The sequence below is a fragment of the Osmerus eperlanus genome, chromosome 1 (assembly GCF_963692335.1).
Source record: "Osmerus eperlanus chromosome 1, fOsmEpe2.1, whole genome shotgun sequence".
NCBI lineage: Eukaryota > Metazoa > Chordata > Actinopteri > Osmeriformes > Osmeridae > Osmerus > Osmerus eperlanus.
This window is the reverse complement of record NC_085018.1, coordinates 18,916,124-18,937,126: the sequence shown is the minus strand read 5'-3', so window position 1 is coordinate 18,937,126 and position 21,003 is coordinate 18,916,124. Positions and strand designations below refer to the sequence as shown.

Sequence of the window (21,003 nt, the reverse complement as noted above, 5' to 3'; positions counted from 1 at the left end):
GAATACAATTTCAGTATTAGCCCTACCGACAACATGCATTTTTCGTATAATGATTTCAGAACAAGACAACGCGAAAACCAGCATCGATTGTTGTTGTCTTTATTCCAAAGATGCAATTTTATTTAGTTAAAGTCCATCAAGTCCATAACTACAAGTTTGGCATCAGTTTATAGAGGCTATGGTTGAAAACCGCCAACATGTTTAACTTAAGTCCTGCAAGACGGAAACCGAAAAGAAAATTCAGTGAAGATACTCCCTCAGTCAGTTACTTCAGGTGTCAATTTACGAGGATATTGATTCAGGAAACAGATTCATTTCAGTGTTATAGTAGGCCTACAATAAGCCAAATCAGGTCAGCAAAATACCCAAGTGGGTAAAATGTCACACACATCCATAATGCCACCAATTATTGAGTAGTTTGAAACAAATCGAGACCAGTCAATTAAGTCCCATTCATGTTATACTTGCAGAGAAACTGCAATGCCTGCCCGTTCGTTACCAGCTCATTTTATAAACACTGCATCTCAGAAAAGTAAAAAGTGTGACCACCTTGATCAGTGCATATAATGAAGAATGGTCCTCAAAACCTGAATTCTCCAATGACAAAGCAGATATTTATGAATTCTCTGTATTTACTAAACCAATACAGTCCTCAACCTTTTGTAAAGCTTGTTTAAATTTCCTTTGGGAGGTAATACATAACCTTATCAATTACTTCATTTAACAGAAGTTGGTCAGGGATAGGAAATAGACATTAACAAAAACCTGCACACCCAGTAGTTCCCTATATCTATAACGTAAAACTATTGCAGAGTGGAGATGCATGAGGGTGTCTTGTGGCAGTACTGGGGTTTGTGTGGTAGAGTGCAGTTGGTTGTAGCATTAGACCAGTCTCCTCCTCTTGCTGTCCCGCTCCATCTGGTCTCCTGAGGCTGATTTAGCCACTCCCAGAGGAGACACCTGATTGAGAACGGGGTCCTCTGAAGCCTGACCAAATAAAGCCATGAGCAGAGCCACACCAAAGCCTGTAGCACGCTCTCCCTGACAGATTTGAAAAATAAAAAAATAAATATTAGGACACATTAAGGGCAGCCGAGGTGGAACGCTTTACTACACTCAAATAATGAGTACCCCTGACAGATACCTCCACTAGAATGCAAGGGCAAATGTGTAACTACTGTTGTCATGAGACTGCATTACTGTGATGGGCAGACTTTTGGTTTCAATGACTGAATGGAACTGCAAAAAATAGATAGCTCCAGGTACTCACAGCATGGACAGGGGAGGCTATGTCTACATGGACCCAGATCCCGGGCCAGTCAAAGCCAAGGTGGGAGCCAATGAAAAGGCCTGCACAGGAGCTCTGAGCATTCTCCCGATCCTGAAACACACCAGTGGCACTGCATCTCAGCATAAAGAAGTGTCATCAAATCCAGAATTCTCAAACCAAGGTTTGTTGGACATTTATAAATTGAAATGTTTTACGAAACCAAATTCCACCTAATATAAATCAGTATTCACAAAAAAAAAATCACTTATTTTCATCATGAATCTTCCATGACATTGAACCTAACTATCAAAATTCCTTGATGTTCCTGAAACAACTTTTATGAGCTCCAAAATTTGAAGAGGAGCAGTTTAACACTTGAAGATTAGGAGGGGGACAACTTACTGCTACAGAGTTCTTCATGTCAGCCACAGCAGAGGTAAACTCGCTGAAGTGTAGTTCTGGACAGTAGACCAGAGGATGAGCCAGGTCTCCGCTGCTGCGGCCAGCACGCACACAAGCAGTCTCCCATTGCTCACTGTTGGTCATCACGGCCGCATGGTACTTCCCAGTGGATATCCCCTGAGAAAATGCAGAACAAAGGAAACCAAGTCATGTGACAAATTATGCGAGTCAGCAAATAAAATGTAAGTGTAAGCATTAGTTAATCTTTTTTTTTATAGGCTAACTCATAACCATGCATGTGATTTTCTGTGCAAGTTCAAAGCATGGTTATCGCAGTGTTAAATCCTACATCATTGTTGAAGTAAATATTAACTGCTTAAAACTCCTCTCACGAATGAACATTTATTTTGTGTTTCTTAAAAACAACAACACAACTTGTTCAACGTTGTATTCTATTCCAATGTGAATCTTGCTAGGATTAGTCATTTAGATTTTTGCTTATTCCAATAGTATTGCGAGCAAAGAGCACAGAACAAAGTGCTGGTTGATTGGGTCTGTCACACACCCTATTTAGCTTGTAGATTTGTTAATCTCTAACTGTATATTGTCAAAGTCAAAGCACAGACGGTAAAGTCACGAAGTTCTTTCATAGGCAGTTCTACAATACAATCTGGTCAGTATAACTTTGTGCACTTATTTACATTTAGCAGATGCTCTTATCCAGAGCGACTTACAGTAAGTACAGGGACATTCCCCCGAGGAAAGTAGGGTGAAGTGCCGTGCCCAAGGACACAACACATTTTGCACTGCCGGAAATCGAACCAGCGACCTTCTGATTACTAGCCCGATTCTCTAACCGCTCAGCCACCTGACTCCGATTTAATACCCAACCCAAAAAGTACCCTTTTAGCAACCAGTATTATAAGTCAATGGCCTAGGGTACAAATATATAATGCTTGGAAATGTATTTGATCACCCAACAGAACGTTGTGACCTACCTGAGCCCCTGTCAGAGTGGCCATGTCCAAAATGATGTCAGCAGAAAGATCCTTGCTCGCATACACCACACCATCAGACAACACCAGCCTGCCTTCTGCATCAGTATTGTTGATCTCCACTGTCCTATTAAATTATGGAACATTGTGAAATGTTAGGATTCACAAATATGTTTTCACATCATTATTACTTTTGTTGCCTCCAGTTCTCAATTTAGAAGACACTCACTTTCCAGAGTACAGAGTGTGTATGTCATCTGGTCGTGTTGCTGTGGGTCCGACAGCATTTTCTGCCAGGCAGAATACAGCATGGAGATTATCCTTGAACCCCTGAAGCAAACACAAATATCAAAACTGGCTTATTTGAATTGAAGAGGTCTCTCCTTAACCATTGATCAGTTAACAATAATAAAGGATTACAGCTAATGATTACTTTTATACAATGTTTGAACCATAACCTGCTAATATTAGCTCATGAGAACATGGAACGTCAGGGCCATTTCTAAGAGCCCTTTCTAAAGCCTAAACAAAAGTTATCTAGCATGTGGCGTCTTCCTTCTGTGCTTGCAAAGGCTATGTTGATTGTCATCCCCCTTACGTTTGTGAGTAAAAAAAAAAAAAAAGTAGTAATAGTATTTAACTGCCCTGTTTCCTGTATTCTTGTGCAGTCCTCTGAGATTCTCAACTTGAGTGTATCAGACAACTGTACCTTAGAGATCTATAATAAATACATTGATTTTGTCTTGAACTTGGTGATTCACTTCGTTGACTTTGTACTTTCACAGCAATTTGGTACTAATACATCTTCAGTATACAATGTTAGATCTACATGTTGTCTAACATCATATGTTGCTGGGTTTCCTGACAAAGGAGTATAAAGCCAACCCTTTAGGTGACTTAACATCAGGTCCAAAAAGCATCTTGCTGGACTCCAGTAATACTGACCTGTTTGACAGTGGCTTTGAAAGCTCCCAAGATGGCTGCAGCTCCACCACAGTCTCTCTTCATGCCAGGCATGGTGGTCTTCCAAGTGGAAACAAAGTTTGCATAAATAACTTCTAAATCAGTTGATGTAACACACTCAGCCGATATCTAATATTCAAATGGAAACTGAATTTCAAATCAACAATTCATTTTACCTTTCCCTTGATGCTGAGCCCGCCAGTGTCATACACTATACCCTTGCCCACCCATGCAATGGTTTGAGTTGCACCATCTGGTGTATGGCTCAAGACTGCCAGAGCAGGGGGGTGCACCGCTGCCTTGCCCACTCCATATATCCCTGAAGACGTATCCAAAACAGTCAACATCTATTCACTTGAGTCTGACTCACTCTGGTGGTACAGTACTTTTGCTCCAATCTGACATAATTACCACTACTGCTTTAGACAATGTTGTTCATCCTAAAATAACAATTGTTAACAATAGTTAATGAAACAGCTAAAGAATAAGCAGTTAAAATGAATGTGAGAAGTAGGAGAACGGATACACAATAGGAAGTGAGGACAACAGTCGACAAAAGCAGAACCTTTGATGGCTGACATTTTTTTGACTGTAACAATATGATTACAAACATGTTTGAAGAAAACACATATTTTATTTGAATTGGCCAACTGATACTGTACTCAACTGTACCTCCAAAGCCCCTTTGTTTCAGTTCTTCCCCACGAATGATTACAGGAGTAATTCCCAGTTCAACCCCCACAGCTTTGATCTCCTAAAAAAAAATACACATACGTATTTAAAAAGTAATCTAGCTTTATCTAAATTAGTATGATAAACGGTTTGATAAAGTAACTGAAAACAAGTAATCTATCAAACTCACATCTAAAAAATTATCCGTATTCATCTCATTGCAGGGTGTGTCCACAATTCGAGCTGCCAATCTCACGCCATCTGCAGCATTGGTAAGACACTGGGGTGGGGGGGATTGGGGGCAATTGAAATAAAGTTGTATTCACAAGCAAGACACAGAGTTGTGTGCAAGTGTAAAGGAAGATACCTCCAATGTAGTTGGGTCCAGAGGACCATTGTCTTGGCCCACGATGACAAACTCCACAGTGACCTGCTTCTTCTCATTCCTGCGTGAGGACGTGGACCGACGAGAGAATATGGGAAAGGCTCGGGAAATGGCACAGGCCGAGGCAAACACATCAGCCCGCTCACAAACAATCTGGGGAAAATCAAACTTTAGTTCAAGTACTCTTATTGTTTACATATGACAAAGATTTATACAAAAACTCAATAAGTCTGAGTTAGGGGACTGACCAGGATACAGCGGGCAGTGCCTACGGGAAGGCAGGTGCGGACCAGACGGGTCAGAAAGTGTGCAGAGGAGGGGCTGTTGTGCCTGCTGACTCTTGAGGGTATGGCTGCCACCGCTGCATGGCTCAGGTACAGAGGACAGCTGTCAGTGGGGTTGGGATTCAAGGCACTGAGAGCAGCCTGCCAGACCTAGTAAATAACACAAGAGTGTTAAGTGAGGCTGCAACCACAGTTATTTTATGCATATCCCTCTCCTTTGTATTAGTTCATACATGTCGTGGGTGCCACTATTTTGTTCCTCCATTTGCTTCAAACCTCACATGCCATCTCTTTGGCCTACATTTGGCCTAGACACGAGCAAAGAAAGCAAGACAAACACTACAAAACGATATGGGTCAACAACAACAAAGTATATCTAGCATAACTTAAAAAGCCTTATGAACATACAATATGATAGAGTAACATTTGTGTGTGCTGCTTGCACTCGCCACTACTAACTACTAGTAGCATAGCTAAGAACCACATCACTCGCCATGTACAGTAGCATACTAGGCTAGTTGTGTACATGAGAGGTTATAATTTAGCAGCCATCTAAATAGCTGCTATATCATGTAATATACTATATCTGTGCGATACCAAAACTTTATGGACTAGCCATCAAGCTCACATTTATTATTTACTCCGACCAATTTTGTTAGCTAAGGTAGCTAGCTACAGAACTTGCGTCCGAGTTCGGCTACTAACGTTACATAGACAGTTACGTTAGCATTGCTAATGCCATTAGCAAGCTTGTACTGAGTGACGTTGTCTAGGCTGAGTCATCGGTACGAAGTAGCTAGACTAGCTAAGTGGTACAAGTGAATTGGATCACACAAAGCAAATAACGCATTGACTAAAACAATAAAGTGTTTAATTGTAATATACTGTCCTAGTTTGTTAGCTAGCGTTATCACAAACGATGCAAAAGAGGAACAGGTGAACGTGACTGCGCGGCGGCCGCTGTACTGCAGCGTACTGTTCTAGACCACACAGGAACAGTTTACTTTAGGTTTACCTCTTTGGTGACAACCGGTTGCAGTTTTCCCTTGACTTGAGTCCAGTTCACTTGTTGCAGGTTGCTATGTTGACCAACAATAAGGACAGGGCGATTCTGTGGTTCCGAGTCACCGGCAGAAACCTTGAACTCGAGCACCACGTTCGCCATCTTGGACAAAACGATTGATGGACGATGTACTTTGTACCCCCGCTCAGAGGAAAAAACCCTTCTGAGTGCAACAGCTTTGAGAAAAAATATCAGTCACGTGGGATATCGTTTTACTGTTTATTAAAAATAAAACATTTACTCAAGTACAGTAACTACAATTGGGAGATTGTAGTTATTTTTCAACACAGAACATCACAACGTCAATGATTCAATGTAGCTCAAGATAAATTGAAAAGTATTCCTATAATGTCAGGTCATCCACAATTATCAAGGATTAATTGCAAACATATTAAACATTTATCATACTGGATTGAGTGAAAATATTCACTATAATTAATAGATCCAGGACCGTTGATATTTATTCTTTTTGTGTTGTTAAGTACTAGACAAACTTGCCTTCCCCTGTTGATCACTATTGAGATTAATAAGACCACTTTGACATTTAAACTAAAAATAAATAGTGATTTATTCATATCATACAGGAGACAGTAGTTTTACAGCCATCAATAAAAATCCACCAGTTTTTTTATACGTGCAAACTGCAAGAAGGATTTAAGACACCTGATATAATGTACCAGGCATTTTCCACACCAGAGGGTTATGAACAGTAATCATGTGATCTGAAATGTGCAATGTCATGACAGACTGACACATGACATCATAAATATGTCAGGGGGACATGATGACACAGCTCTTAAATCGAAAGATATGTTAAACAAATAAACCATTTTAAGTCAGTCACTTAAGTGAGAGTATACAAGAACCATTTTACCTCTTAGAAGCAAAGGAATGAAGAGGTATCTGTATGGTGCAGGGCCAACAGAAACAAACTCATATGCTGCTGATGAACCCTTTCTATTCATTTGAACTGTATGTTGTTGGAGCAAGAACTCAACAAACATTTTGATGGCGTGCCAATACCTTACATTAAAACTGGTGAGAATTCTTGATTTCAAGGTAACCACCCAATTTGTCCCAAAATAAAATGTCAGTTTATGTCATAACCTTTCATTAGTCGTTCTTCACAAGGATAGATATGGAATGCGCTCTTTCATTTCTGACTTCAGAACATTGAAGCAAAAAGAGGGTTTGACAGCAGGTCTGTTGTATAGGCATCCATCCTTAACCATTTCCTTGAATCATGCACATAATATAACAAGTGCCCTTAAGCTGGAGGAAGGGTTCTTCAGCTGTTGACCAGTAGGTAGAACAAGCAGGTAGTGTCATTTTGAAGTACAGATAACGAGAGCAAAGACCCTCATACAAGCACACACACACAAATGCACACAAAACACCCACACAGACATACCAAATGCAATGGAATGCATAATTAACCAAATTTTGTCGCAAATAGAATAAGTATTAGAACAACAACTATAACAAACAGGATTAAAATGACCAGCATTTTTCTGTTTTTCTTCTGATATTGTTCAGCCTGCAAGAAAATGAAAAGAACACGTTTCATTGAAGTTGATAAATCAAGACAAATTCTTTGACCCTGACACATAACGTTGTTATAACATACAAATATAAATGTAGCATATTTTCTTCACCTTTTGTAACTGTTTTAACCCATCTTCTGTTTTGACACAGGCTTGCTCCACGTTAAAGTCAATTCTGTCAAGTACTGTGCCCTGATAATGGTATAAGAATTCATTATTACCAGAACATGCATAGATTCATACATAAAATAATTATAATGACACAAATTGGTTGCCGTCCGTCACCTGTTCCACAACCATTCCGGCCAGGTCTCTAAAGATCTCATTCAGGTCTGAGATGGACTGGACGATCTGTCGGATCTCCCTCTCTCGCTCCTCCACCAAAACGGTGTTCTGCTCCACCAGCACTAGCTGATCATCAGTGAATCCCTGCAGGAAGGTGATTTAATTGTACACGTGAATTAACGCAACTTTTACGTCACACTAGATCGTCATTAGTCACAATTCTACACTTGTAGGAGTCACTTTGTGAATACAAACATGAAAGACAGCTGTAATGGAGGTAGTCAGTGGAGAGACAGTGAGGTGTTCATCTCATAAGTATTTGGTGTTTCTGTACAAGCAAAACTTGAGGGGTCATATTAGTTGTATCAAACCAGTCTGTATTTAAAAGCATTTTGAAACAAATGGCCAGCCTGCTGCCATAGAAGGCTGCGTGTGATGTCTTAATTATTATTCTTTTGTGCATGTGGGTCAGTTCAGGACCATGACCAGTTCACACTGTAATCTTATGCCCAGGAGAGAAATATGCCTATCTATTCATTATGTTTCTTGTATCATTGATGAACTGTCATTATGCTGTTTTCTTATGCCTGCAAAGCCATAAGTTAGTTCTTTGTAAGGTGCGACTAGGAAAGGCCTGTGTCAGTGATGTAAGTCAGAGGTTACAATATTTCCAGTGTATAATGCCATGCAACTTTGAATGAGGAAAATAGAAGGAGTGACAAGGCCATTTATAGGAGCCCTATCTAGAGACCTAAACAAAAGCTATCTAGCACACAGTGTTCTTTTTCTGTGCCTGCGAAGGCCATGCTAATCATCTTGTATCCTCCCATATTGTGATACCATATACTCTCTTGATTTCCTGTATTCATTGTCCAGTCTTCTGTGATACTCAACTTGAGTGTAACAGACACCTGCACCTCACATATGTGTAATAAATACGTTGATTTTGGCTTGAACTTGTTTAACTATTCCCTTCATTGACTTGGTACTTTCAGAGCAATTGGGTATTATCTAAGACGTCTTCATCCTCCAACAGTGATTTTTTTTTTGACACTCCATAGTTTTTACAAGATACGTACACAAATGGTCTTACACCCACACTCACTCTCTCACCCAAAATCGCTTCCAGGATATCAGATTACTGAGTTTAGAATTGTTAACATTATATCAAAAGTGGCCTTAAAAAGACACCCTATGTTCATCTCACCCTATCATATAGTGCTATATCTTCATCCTCCTCCATTAGAGGACCAGACTCAAAAAAGTGCTTTGATCTTTCCTCGCGATTCTTCATACCTGCACAAGATGGGAAAACACAAAATTGCATTTAGAAATCATAACAGATGTTCTTGCATGAGTGGTTATGCACTGAAATATTAAGCGAGTAAATGAGAGAAAGTGGATGGATCTGGAAATCTGCACACAGTAAGTGAAGCATGTGAAATTTCACTTGTCATTCCTAGGAACTCCTACGTTTCAAGTAGCTGGACTGTGTGTGTCTGAAGTTGGTGGACAAATCCTGCAGGCTCTGTGCCAATGAGGACACCACATTCCTCAGTAGTCTCTCCTCCTGCTCTGTGCAATGGCCACAGCGAGTCTGCAAACTTGTTACAGCACGCTGGCATCGGTGGAACATCTACACACATGCAACAAAAACCAAACATACAAGGAAGGCATTCATAAAACATCACAATCTAGCCTTGTCTTACATCAGCAGGCCTCAAATACAAATACAAAAAACATAAAAATAAAACCAGAAGTGCCTTGTTCATTCAAGCAACATTAAGGCACTCCCCATAAACCCCAACTTGTCTGAGCTTCCACTTAAATGATGTGTTACTAGTAGTGCTGATGATCAGATTATTTAAAATGTAGTTTGCATTGTGTCCCCACCTGTGTGACCTCCTGAGTAGTGATCTCTATAGCATGCTCCTCTTCACTGCTGTCATCCAGTGTGGGACGGTTCATGTGCTTGTCATGAAGAGCCGCTAGCTCCTTCATTTTCTGTCGAATACGTGTGATTTCATATTGAATCTAGAAGGGGAAAGTAATGTTCATAAATGAGTTAGTGTCATAAATAAATAAAAGTGTTGGACGTGGCAGTGCTACTAATGAGACATAATTTGAGTGTTGAATCATTAGTCCTTACCTCATCCACCCCATCTACCCATTTGGGGGGCAGTCTTTTTGTGACTCCAATGGCAGCCTCTGGGTCCAGACTAATCCCTGATACAAGGGCCATTCGGTCATCAGCCAGCTAATAGTAAAGTTATTAAAACAAAATATTAGAGTGCATAATCTGTCATAATTTAATTGAGGCCTACTCTAACTTTGGATTTTTCAATATAAAGCAGTAGGCTATTTTAGGTAGCAAATCAGATGCTGTTGACACTTCAAACACAGTACCTCATCAAGCTCCTAATGTGATTGGCAGACCCAGGGCAGTCCCATCCAATGAAGAAGAAAAAAAGGATAGACAGAAGAGCAGGTAAGCCTCAAATTAGCAGTGATCAGCTTCAAAAAACCTCTTATCATTTCAAGATTGTTTTATAAGACATTCACTTAGGCTACTACTGAAATTCAGTAATTATTCAGATAATTAATAGTAGTTACTTTTCATTGTGTTTTAGTTTTGAGCTTTAAGAAAAGTTATGAAGTGATAGAGTGAATACAAAAACAAAGATGCCCACATGACAAGTAAAAAGGGATATTCTGCATAGAGAAAATCAAGCTGCAAGACAAGCATCAATATTGCCAGAACAGAATTTTGTTTGCACAGAAATAAGCTTGATGTGAGAAAACATAGATAGCTGAGCAGTGCTATAGTGAAGAATGCTTGTATTATGTATGTATTACATGCATTACATTTAGTATGTATTACTTTCTGAACATCTAATTAATAACTAATAAGTATTACAAAAATTAATTAATTCAAACATTTCACAACAGATGTATCTAAATTGTTTCACCACATTGCAGTTTAACATTCCTTGATTTTAATCTAGTAGCACTAGGTCCCACAGAAAATAACTTATACTCTGCTATAAGATTATAAAATAGAAGAGGTACTTGTCAAAACCACAACCAAACAAAACACATATTTTCATCAAATGATTGACAATAGCCAATAAATCCCAAAAGATTTAACACATAAAATGTGCTGAGGACAACTGTTCATTCAAGCATGCGCTTGCAACACACACCACTCAAAAATACACAAAACAAAATGTAACATTTAAAATGTTACATCTGACCATCTACAATAGAGCCTAACATTCCACTTGATGCATTTCTCAAAAACGCATTTACAATGGAAAATGCAACTTCGTAGCAAGGTGGGTTGTCAAATAATTTGCGTATATCTAGGTCACACAATTGGAAGTTGGAACAAAATGCATGCATTTAGTTGCATTTGTGCACATGTTTTGAACATTTAACTGAATGTTATGCCTGATTGCATTTCAGAAGATTCCATGTCCATTCATTCAAGCTACAATTCAGATTCCTGGTTAAGAATAGAGGATTCTGTCACACTCCATTAACACTTTTTAATTATCAAAACATTCAAGTCCACTGACAAAGTCCGAAAATGTATAATAATAAAATAATAATAATAAAAGCCATATCTCAGATATGCGGCAAAAATAATCGCAGAACCGCTGCTACTTAGTTGCCGTCCCAAAATTCCACTTTATTGCAAGTGATAATTATCACTTCTTTGCATATAACAAGATTATGACATTGAAACTTATTTAGTAGATGGTCGCTGTATCATACACTCAGTCTAGATTTGGCAAGCTATCTAGCTACCACGACACACATCAAATGTCAAAACGATCCAGGCGATTAACGTAGACTCACCGCAGCATTGCTACGTGTACTCAGAGTACGACGGGGGTCGTATGTACTCACTTGCTCAGCCAATATCTGTCGATTTTGGATTGCATTGTTCCGCATTAATAAGAAGGCGTCAGTCAGGCGTCTAGTTGCCATGATTAATTTACACACTCAGAATTTTTTGCTATCAAATAACAAGTCGTGGTTAGCACAGTGGCAACGACGACAATTCCAAATGCACATTAGCTAAAATAGGCTTGCTAGATTATTCGAGCTAGCAAATAGGCAGGCAAACCTGCCCACTAAATGACAGAATATTGTTCTTTCTTCCCAACAAAAGTAGACAGATTGAATGTATCTAGCTTTCAGGAAATCATTAATTAAGCGAACAAATATGACCCATTTGTTGCTTTCTAACAAAACCCGAGAGTACGAAATAGCTCGGTACAGTAGTTAGCTGTGTATGGCCTCTACGTGGAAAACGTAAATACAGAAACTAAGCACTTCCGGGTCATTTGCCGTCATACATTTCACAAGGGTTAGGTAGCTATGTGAATCGTAACAAGTGTATATTTTTGTATCTCGTTTTAAAATGTCCAACACTTACTTTTTCATTGAAAAACTCCACGAAATGACAAGTTAATTATTATTCATAAATATTAAAGATTATGTTCTGTGTACATTTAAATACATATTTGTTTTAGAATGTTTGTGCTTTCCTTTTTAAAGTTTGAAAACGGAGACGAAATTTTCCTGAAGAAAATGTAGGTCCTATTTGCAGATACATTTCAGAAGATAAAATGCACAATTTTATTTTGTATTTGTTATAGATCGGTGTTTGGCTCCAATCTCGTTTTGGCCGCACTTATGTGGGAAAATGTGAATCTGACACTTAAACGTAAATCTAACATATGTAAGATGACTCAATCATTCATCATTCACGACTAGACAACTAAACTGAGAGAGAAAAACGTTGTGTTATGCATGGTGTGGACTTAAAAGCTATCAATCTATGCCAATATTATAGGCTACATGCAGAAATCAGGCGAAAGCACCTCATAGAATTCGGCGCAGGAACGGGCATTGCTCGCATTTTGGCTGTGTCGGCTATCCAGTAGAGGTCAGAAATAAATTAGGCTACATTTCATTTGGTATTAGATTAGGACTCCAAATCCTTTACATGTTAAATTGTGACATTTCTGTTAAGATTTTTCATCGAAATGATGTAGGCCTACCGTCAGTTATTAGGCCTATATTTTTTACTGGTGTGAGCTAAATTAACATTTACACTTTTAATGTTTAACACGTTTTTTCATGTCATCATTCTTACCTTACACTGACTGCAGGAGGAGATGAAGCTGACATACCTCTCTTTAGTTAGACCTTATCTGCAAAGCAATGCATCAGCCATGGTTAGCCCTCTGTCCCTCCCACTGTCCAATCTGTGTCCTGGGGTCAGGACCACCACACATTTTCCTCTGACTGGGATGTAGGAATATATGCAAATGTCATGTACTTATCTAAAACATATCCCCTTCTTTTGGAAACACTAGTTTACTATCAAAATTGGAACCAAATCTTATCTGTCATACTGGGACAGGGGCCTATAGATACAATTGGCCACAGATTTTCTCTGCTGGTGGAACATGACCATACACAGAACACCAACAACTGGTGACTGAAGAGACCAGAAATGATGCAACACAGAGCTGGAAAACTGGGGATGGACAATATATAATATAAAATAACCACGAGAACCATTTGACCCTCTTTGGGACTAGTACTTCAATTTGTGTACTATGAGTATTCCAGAAGATTATTGTGTAGACATTATTCCCCGATTCACTGTGGGAGATGACATTCCAAGAGAAGTGGTGTATTGGGTATACTGTACAGCTTTGGTTTCCTAACCATTTCTGATACATCAAAAACATAATGTCATTTTCCAAGTTGCAAAGTTTGACATCAAAATATTAAATACTTAATTCCATCTACATTGTTTTTGTATATATAAACAGATTTTACATTCTTTATCCCGAATGCAATTATGTACTTCATCCACCCTCTTTCCTGCTCTCTGCTGATGTACAGAGTTTCTGTTCATAAAAGAAAAGCCTGTTTGTTCCGCTGGAGAGTTTCGATGAATGAAAGACCTCAACCCATCCACCACTACCACCCTCCCTTTACAATGGTGCACTCGACAAAACAACAGATCCCTATCTACATCCAAAGTCTGTTGCCGAGTAATGATTCAGGTATTCATAAAGAAAGTGTTTAAAGTGTATATTATTCCTCTGTTTACATAATATACATAACACTTATAGACAGTAGCCTCAATTGTTGAAGCACAATAAGTTCAACTCAAAATGACAAACAGCATGTGTTTTTTGACTATTGCCAGCTTGGAAAATAATAGTTATTTCACCCTGGATGATATATTGTTAAGATACAAACAGTATATATTATATAATTTATCTATTTGTTAAGAATCTATTCATTCATGGTTGATTGAGAACATGTATGAAATAAATCTGACAATAACTTACCACAATGGCATATATGATTGTGTTTATCCTCAAAATATCCTTGTATGTCTGCTTTGTTGTATTTCAAAAATATTTCAGGGAGCATGGGTAACCAACTCAATTTGTTTACTAATGTGCAGTGCAAGCAAATTCCTGTAATTACAACCCAAATCAACACTACAAGTGAGTCCCTCATCTCTCCTATTGAAACTTAAAATCTTCACAAATCCTAATTCTCATACTGACCATAATGGTATCAGACCTTCAGTGTGAGGTTTAAATTTGAGGCTAAAAGGCTTTTATTCCTCCAAATAACTGACTCCTAAAAAGTAAGGGTAAGCATTTGAGAGTAAAGTTTTTTTTCATACTGCTGTGTCATATTAGATAGTTCCAATTTTCAATACTATATTTACTCTAATACGGTCTGTTATCCCAGGGTGTGGGACTCAGTGGTAGATGACACAACCAGCAGAGAGTGCGCTTTAAAATACTTTATTAAAGAATTCCATTGGGATGTTTTGACTGGGAATGTTAGATGTGGATGAGAGGAGGACGGTCTCTGGCAGTGACAGGGGAGGGAGGCTGTGTGGCATGAGAGGGATGGGAGGGGGTCAAAAACATTGTCTTTTTAAACAAGTGGCACTGTTAGCTTGAACAGCATCAGACAGGACCATACCCTAGGATTGAGGACGTTCATCTGAAAGCACTGGAGGAAGGTATGTGTGATAGTGACTATCCTTGTATGTTCATATAGTTGTTGCCAAAATGAAGTACATTAAGTGGCATTTACTTCAAAATATAAATTACAGACATAATACTTTTATTTTACTCCGAATGACACAATTATAATTAGACATGGTGAGAAATGGTATGCACCTTTTCTGTGTAGTGTTTCAGTTTTGTCCACGGTTCCAGATATTGTGTAATGGAGTACTGGGCTGGGAGTCAGGGGCAGCCACCCTTGTATGCCAAATTTGGAACTGTTCCTGGGCGCAACTACATACACGTGTGAGTTTACTGAAAGCTGTTTCTAAACAAAATATAACATTTTCTTTAAAAAAAGAAAAGAAATGAGGAGCAAACATGCTCATAGAGCTTAAGGCAAATTGTAGTTATCTTTTCATGTTTCTTTCTTGGTGAACACCAGCCAAGTAGAACATTGCTTTGATACCCATGATGTTAAGCAATAGATAAAGACTACTTGCCACCTGGAGATTAACATGTTATGTATTCATTGTATTGGCCTTCTACTTGACTTTTTTTACATAGTAATAATAATTAGGAGAGGTGATGCATTCTTTCCATGTCTGTTCTTTCTACTATTGTATCCATAGATATCATGATAAGCATCAGGCAACAGGTTTCCAGTCATATCAGTCTGAGAGGCAAGATCGAAGCAGAGAGCCCAACTGTTGGACTATCCCAGGATCCAGGACTGGAGGTGTTCTGCAGGACTACACAAACTGGACTGACTCAGACCTGTCTCCCTCTGCCTCACATTTCCCTTTCACGCTAGACAATCAACCTCGACAACTTCAGGGTATGAAAGAATATCAGGCTCATGAGAAAAGGGAGAGAGAATGGGTCGCAGAAAAGGCTCACAGAGCTGCAAGGGACAGGGAAAGAGAAAGGGAGTGTGAGAGGAGAATACAGAAGGAGGGCTGGCAGAGGAGGTGGGAGTCTTGTAGTCCTGTCCACTACAGGAGGGAAATTGCGAAGAGGAGTCTGAGTGACAGCAGTTATCGGGAGCTGGAGGCCTGGGCAGCTCGTTACAGCCACTCGCTCCCCAGGAGAAGGAGGATGGAGGCGGAGTTGTGGGGGACTGCCCAGGGGTCTCCAGAAAGTGAAAGGGTACTGGAGAGGGGTAGTAGATGTGCAACTGAACCAAGAGCAAATGAAATCCATTTGCCAGGATTATCAGCCCAAACAAGGGAATTGGGACATTTGGAAAGAAGGGACGCGCAGCAATCTGTCAACCATCGTTTTTCACAGCCTCTTGTCCCAGAAACGACCTACATTTCAGACACCAAGGAGAATGAGATAAAACATCCCAGGAGGATGTTTAGTACACCTCCTGGCTATATGCCACCTCCACCGTATAATACCCCACACAATATTTCACCAGTACTCCCACATGCTGAAAGGTATAACACTGAGGAAATCATGGCGTTTGTGAGTCCTAGTTGTGAGTCTGGGACCCATAGTCCTGCATACTGTTCACAGACCATTCTGAAGAAGCAGGCCTCTGTTGATTGTCCCAGTGAGAAGGGAGGACAGGAGGAGTTGACCGGACCTGCATGGCTCAGTCATCAAGGACCAGCTGCAGCTGATCTACCATGGTTAGACTCCCCTCCTCAGAATATAGTACCAATTGAGTTAAATCCACGCAACTCATCCTTGAAGCAGGAGCTAACTCAACCGTGTCAGGAAACATATCTTAATGATGGTCCCACAGAGGGAAGGAGACTTAGCTTAAAGAAAAGGAGAAGAGGAGGTGAGACCATATTTTGTCTTGTATCCAGAATGGAAGGCATGGAAAAAAACTCAAGTTCTCCGGAAGAACCACTGTCCTTGCCACTCTTGAATCCTTCACCGTTGGTAGGCATACCAAGCACAGAATTAACAGAGGGCAGTAGAAGCCCGGGGGAATTCACTGACAAAAATGAATTACAGAAACTTGCAGATGAAGTGGATTCTGGTACACCATCACTTCAACTTGACTCAGATGTTCCAGCTCACCCCTCTTCCCTGAAAAAAGAAAGCAATCTCAAACTGAAGGGTTCTGACTGGATGAACAGCCAGCAAGTTGCTGCTCACAGGGAGGAGCTGCTTAGGGTCATTAAAAACAGAACAAAGTTTTCTGAATGTGACAGGAAGAGCCAAAGCTTTTCCGATCCAGCAGACAAAAATATTGGCCTCCAAGAAAACAAATATTTGCATAGCTCTTCCTCTCCTATGTCTGAAAGAAGGTCAGTTCAGCCACTGACTTCTGCTTCAGTCAAATACCCCTTGTGGAGGGAACCTAACTATGTGGGCAGATTAGAAAGTGACAGTTCTTCTCCATGTTGTTCAAAGGACAGCTGGAAAGGTAATGAGTTAGGGATGGATCTGAGTAATGATCAGAGACAAAAATCTGATGTTGGAAATCCTATTGACATTGAGGTTAAAAGACTAGAGATTAAGAAGGACAAAGACTCTGAAAACAGTAGTGGAATTTTAGTCATTGATACAACCCATGTTATTGTTAGAGTAGAATTCATCTTCCCTCCTAAAAAAGAGCATGTACAGTACTTATGCTCATCACCACACAGTAGCCCACCACCTGGTTTAGATTATGTTCTCCCCGGTGAGGAAACATCTGAACTAAGCACAAACAAGCGGTGTCCTGTGCCAGACAATGAGAAGTCTGAGAGAGAGTCCGGAGAAGTGGAGGTACAAGAGTATGTATATGAGGATCCACATAGTCCTTTTAAAGTACTTGTCATAGAGACAGGCATACAAAAGAAGTCTGGGGAGACAGGCCATGTTTCTAAGTCCGTCTTGTCTTTACCTTTCACTACTGAAAAAAATGCATTGAACAAGGACACTGAGAAGACTTTAGGGTTTGCTCAGCAAGACTCCAATATTCAGAGCCAAAATGAGGCAATCTCTGTTCTACAGTCTTACACTGATGATCCGACAAAGGAGGACAAAGGATCTCTAAATGATGATTGCAAAGGTAATGATGTCCTTGAGTGCGTCTCTGAAGCTATCGTAGAGGAGGGAGTGTCAAAGGCAGCATCAGTAGAGTTTGATCAAGCTGAGGATGATGTTTGTGTGACTGATGTCATTCAAGATGACACATCTGATCTTGGTGACGAAATGTCAACAGAGAATAAAGAGGATGACATGGAGCAGAGAGAACAGATATATGACACAGCAGTGGAGAATTACATCAACATTATACCTAAAGTACAAGTGATGACTTTACAGGAGACAGTGGTCACAAGTGAGCCCTCAATTGAACCCTCTCACATAACAAGCCATGAAGCACAAAGTCAACTTGACTTTGAGACTGTCCCTGTCCCTGGCATCCGTCTTGATTCCCCTCCTCATTCACCTGAAGATTCCCCCTGCCAATCACTGCCCTTATCCCCCACGTCCCCCTCTCATTGCCCTCTGTATAGCATAGATCCGATCTCTTTTCCTAACCAGCCTTTATTATCTCTCTTAGATTCAAGCTCTAACCTGGAAACTCTGTCTACTGAACTCTCAGAAACTACTCCCTCAACCCATTTCCAATCTCCCCTTCCCACTCCCTCAGAGCCTGTTTCCCCTTCTAGCTCCTCTTCTTCTCTTGATATCTGCTCAAACCTCCAGTGTCCTAATATGCTGTTCCGATCCACTACTGACAGAGAGGAGGCCCAATATCCTAAGTCTTTGTGGGACGCAGTCAACCGGATTCGCAAACACACAGCACCTGACTCTGAGAATGAGGAGGAGGAGGTGGTGGAGCCATGGGATCCAGAGAGTATGGGTGAGGACTGTGGTCATCTGGAAACAGGGATGCATTTGATGAAGGAAAAACTAGTTGTCCCTGATGGTCCTAAAGAGTTGGTCGTTTTCAGCTCTGTTGGTAAAATAACAACTTTTGAAAAACCTGGAAGCTCAGAGGTTCACAGGGGAGATGGGTTGGAAGACTTTCTAAAGATGAAACAGCATGGAAAATGTACGGAGGGTTTGTTTGGCCCAATAATTGATGACACCCTTGATGAATCTCTTGATGACACCCTTGATGAATCTCTCGATGACACCCTTGATGAATCTCTCGATGACACCCTTGATGAATATCTCGATGACACCCTTAATGAATCTCTCAATGACACCCTTGATGAATCTCTCGATGACACCCTTGATGAATCTCTCGATGACACCCTTGATGAAACTCCCGATGACACCCTTGATGAATCTCTCGATGACACCCTTAATGAATCTCTCGATGACACCCTTGATGAATCTCTCGATGACACCCTTGATGAATCTCCCGATGACACCCTTGATGAATCTCTCGATGACACCCTTGATGAATCTCCCGCTGACACCCTTGATGAATCTCTCGATGACACTCTTGATGAATCTCTCGATGACACCCTTGATGAATCTCCCGATGACACCCTTGATGAATCTCCTGATGACACCCTTGATGAAACTCCAGATGACACCCTTGATGAATCTCCCGATGACACCCTTGATGAATCTCTCGATGACACCCTTGATAAATCTCCCAATGACACCCTTGATGAATCTCCCGATGACACCCTTGATGAATCTCCCGATGACACCCTTGATGAATCTCCTGATGACACCCTTGATGAATCTCTTGATGACACCCTCTCCAGTAGCAGCACAGACAGCCACGGCTCCGGAGACACCGTCATTATAGGAGAGGAGGAGGATGCAGAGCCAAACGCAAACGTCTCGGACTCTGAGACAGAGAAGGAGACAGAAGAAGAGGCTGAGATCAACAAAGAGGGGGACATTATTTGTCAGGAGCTTAGTTTTATTGAGGTAGATGGAGGAAGCAGCCTGAGCCTTGGGATGTCAACAGGCGAGACTGATGTGAAGGGGGACATAGAGGACAGAAATGAGACTAGTCAGATGGAGAAACTTCAATATGAAGTAGGAGAAACAGAAGAGAGACAAGAATCTGGTGAAGTAAAATACCATGCGGAGGAGGAGAGAATACATACAGACCAAACAATATCTGAGGGGGATTTTGATAGTGTTAGAGATCTTGATGGGGAGGAGGGGTTGAATCTTGGAGGGACTGAATGATAGGTAACAGTGAGGCTGTGTATCAAAGTGAAACAACAAGTTGTCAGTGCACTGAGTTTGTCTATGATTAAATGTTTATTTGAAATATATGATTATATTATGTGCCTCACCAAAAATTGTATTGTAGTTAAAATTGGAAAGATACACAAGAATACCAATCCAAAACTTTAAAACAATTGAAATGATGGGGATGCTGGAAATGTATGTAATGTAAATACATTGTCTCCATTTTGTCACATTTATATTGAAGGGTGTGCGAGCCTTCAACAATATACAAATATTTAATGGTTTCTGTGCTTAATATTTGCGGTGTTGGAAATAATGTTTTATTAAATATTACTTTATGCAGTGAGATTTTTGTAATATAAATTACATTTTAGGAGTTGATTGTTTCTGTAGTTGTTCTTGTTATTTTTCTTTATTTCAAATTAAACAATAGAACGTATTAACCTACAACTTTTGTGTTTCGGTAGGTGTGTAGACTAAATTTGAACTAAACAAGATTGAGAATGTGCAGTTGAGCTTTTAAAACATCGCCATTTCCTGTCCTACAACCCATTGGAATTAATAAGTATGCAATTGATGGCAAATTACTGAGTTAATTTGCAGGGACAGATTCCTAGATTATCTTTCCACAAAAGGAGTGTTGCAGGAATGCTGGGAGAATAGGAGGTCTCAGATAACTTCAGGTCAGGTTGAGAATGATATTGCAAAATAATTTGGGAGTGTTCAATCTGTGGCCTTCAGTTTATCTACTGGTGACTCCGGATACTTTTGTAGCCTGAACAACGTAGACTGGTGTTTTTTTAGAGGTAAAAATGAATTAAAAATATCACATTGATTTGGCAAGTGCATTCAACTATTACTACAACTATTATGTCATGAAAAAGTATATGTGATTTATATGGTGGTGGATAAAATGTTTTAAAGTGTGTACGTGTTTTTATTAAGGGATTGAGATTGC

General features: G+C 40.0%; 3 protein-coding genes across 7 annotated transcripts; 1 reads left to right on the top strand and 2 right to left on the bottom strand.

Annotated features, from left to right (window-relative positions):
• Positions 1 to 83: 83 nt before the first annotated feature.
• On the bottom strand, positions 84 to 6,163 carry npepl1 (aminopeptidase like 1). Its single transcript, XM_062467545.1, has 12 exons — positions 5,987 to 6,163; positions 4,936 to 5,121; positions 4,670 to 4,840; positions 4,493 to 4,582; positions 4,303 to 4,384; positions 3,807 to 3,949; positions 3,613 to 3,690; positions 2,897 to 2,997; positions 2,671 to 2,794; positions 1,673 to 1,849; positions 1,271 to 1,381; positions 84 to 1,041 (listed from the first exon to the last, which is right to left on the bottom strand). Exons 1-12 carry the CDS (start codon positions 6,134 to 6,136, stop codon positions 883 to 885), a joined length of 1,572 nt encoding a protein of 523 aa, XP_062323529.1. The 5' UTR covers positions 6,137 to 6,163; the 3' UTR covers positions 84 to 882.
• A 421-nt stretch (positions 6,164 to 6,584) lies between these two features.
• On the bottom strand, positions 6,585 to 12,169 carry stx16 (syntaxin 16). Of its 4 annotated transcripts, XM_062467486.1 has the most exons (9): positions 11,725 to 12,169; positions 10,270 to 10,281; positions 10,013 to 10,120; positions 9,757 to 9,897; positions 9,337 to 9,499; positions 9,071 to 9,159; positions 7,864 to 8,007; positions 7,690 to 7,770; positions 6,585 to 7,571 (listed from the first exon to the last, which is right to left on the bottom strand). In XM_062467486.1, the coding sequence occupies exons 1-9, from the start codon at positions 11,854 to 11,856 to the stop codon at positions 7,467 to 7,469; spliced, it is 975 nt and encodes a 324-aa protein (XP_062323470.1). In that variant the 5' UTR covers positions 11,857 to 12,169; the 3' UTR covers positions 6,585 to 7,466. The 4 variants fall into 4 exon arrangements, with proteins under 4 accessions (XP_062323470.1, XP_062323478.1, XP_062323487.1 ...); XM_062467494.1 differs by lacking the exon at positions 10,270 to 10,281; XM_062467503.1 differs by lacking the exon at positions 10,270 to 10,281 and having other exon boundaries at positions 11,776 to 12,169.
• Positions 12,170 to 14,859: 2,690 nt separating this feature from the next.
• si:ch211-159e12.5 (uncharacterized) lies at positions 14,860 to 20,940 on the top strand. 2 transcript variants are annotated; one of them, XM_062467335.1, is made up of 3 exons: positions 14,860 to 14,941; positions 15,115 to 15,233; positions 15,560 to 20,940. In XM_062467335.1, exons 2-3 carry the CDS (start codon positions 15,151 to 15,153, stop codon positions 20,037 to 20,039), a joined length of 4,563 nt encoding a protein of 1,520 aa, XP_062323319.1. In that variant the 5' UTR covers positions 14,860 to 14,941; positions 15,115 to 15,150; the 3' UTR covers positions 20,040 to 20,940. The 2 variants fall into 2 exon arrangements, with proteins under 2 accessions (XP_062323319.1, XP_062323328.1); XM_062467344.1 differs by having other exon boundaries at positions 14,897 to 14,941; positions 15,141 to 15,233.
• The last annotated feature ends 63 nt before the right edge of the window (positions 20,941 to 21,003 follow it).

Excerpts from the sequence above, each read along its gene's own strand:
- npepl1 (XM_062467545.1), bottom strand. The coding sequence starts at position 6,136 with ATGGCGAACGTGGTGCTCGAGTTCAAGGTTTCTGCCGGTGACTCGGAA. Across the intron at positions 2,998-3,612 it reads TCAAAGCCACTGTCAAACAG|GGGTTCAAGGATAATCTCCA; the intron begins GTCAGTATTACT and ends TGTTTGCTTCAG. Across the intron at positions 1,850-2,670 it reads CCACTCTGACAGGGGCTCAG|GGGATATCCACTGGGAAGTA; the intron begins GTAGGTCACAAC and ends GCATTTTCTCAG.
- stx16 (XM_062467486.1), bottom strand. The coding sequence starts at position 11,856 with ATGGCAACTAGACGCCTGACTGACGCCTTCTTATTAATGCGGAACAAT. Across the intron at positions 9,500-9,756 it reads CTACTCAGGAGGTCACACAG|ATGTTCCACCGATGCCAGCG; the intron begins GTGGGGACACAA and ends GCATGTGTGTAG. Across the intron at positions 9,160-9,336 it reads ACAGTCCAGCTACTTGAAAC|GTATGAAGAATCGCGAGGAA; the intron begins GTAGGAGTTCCT and ends CATCTTGTGCAG.
- si:ch211-159e12.5 (XM_062467335.1), top strand. The coding sequence starts at position 15,151 with ATGGAGTACTGGGCTGGGAGTCAGGGGCAGCCACCCTTGTATGCCAAA. Across the intron at positions 15,234-15,559 it reads GGGCGCAACTACATACACGT|ATATCATGATAAGCATCAGG; the intron begins GTGAGTTTACTG and ends TTGTATCCATAG.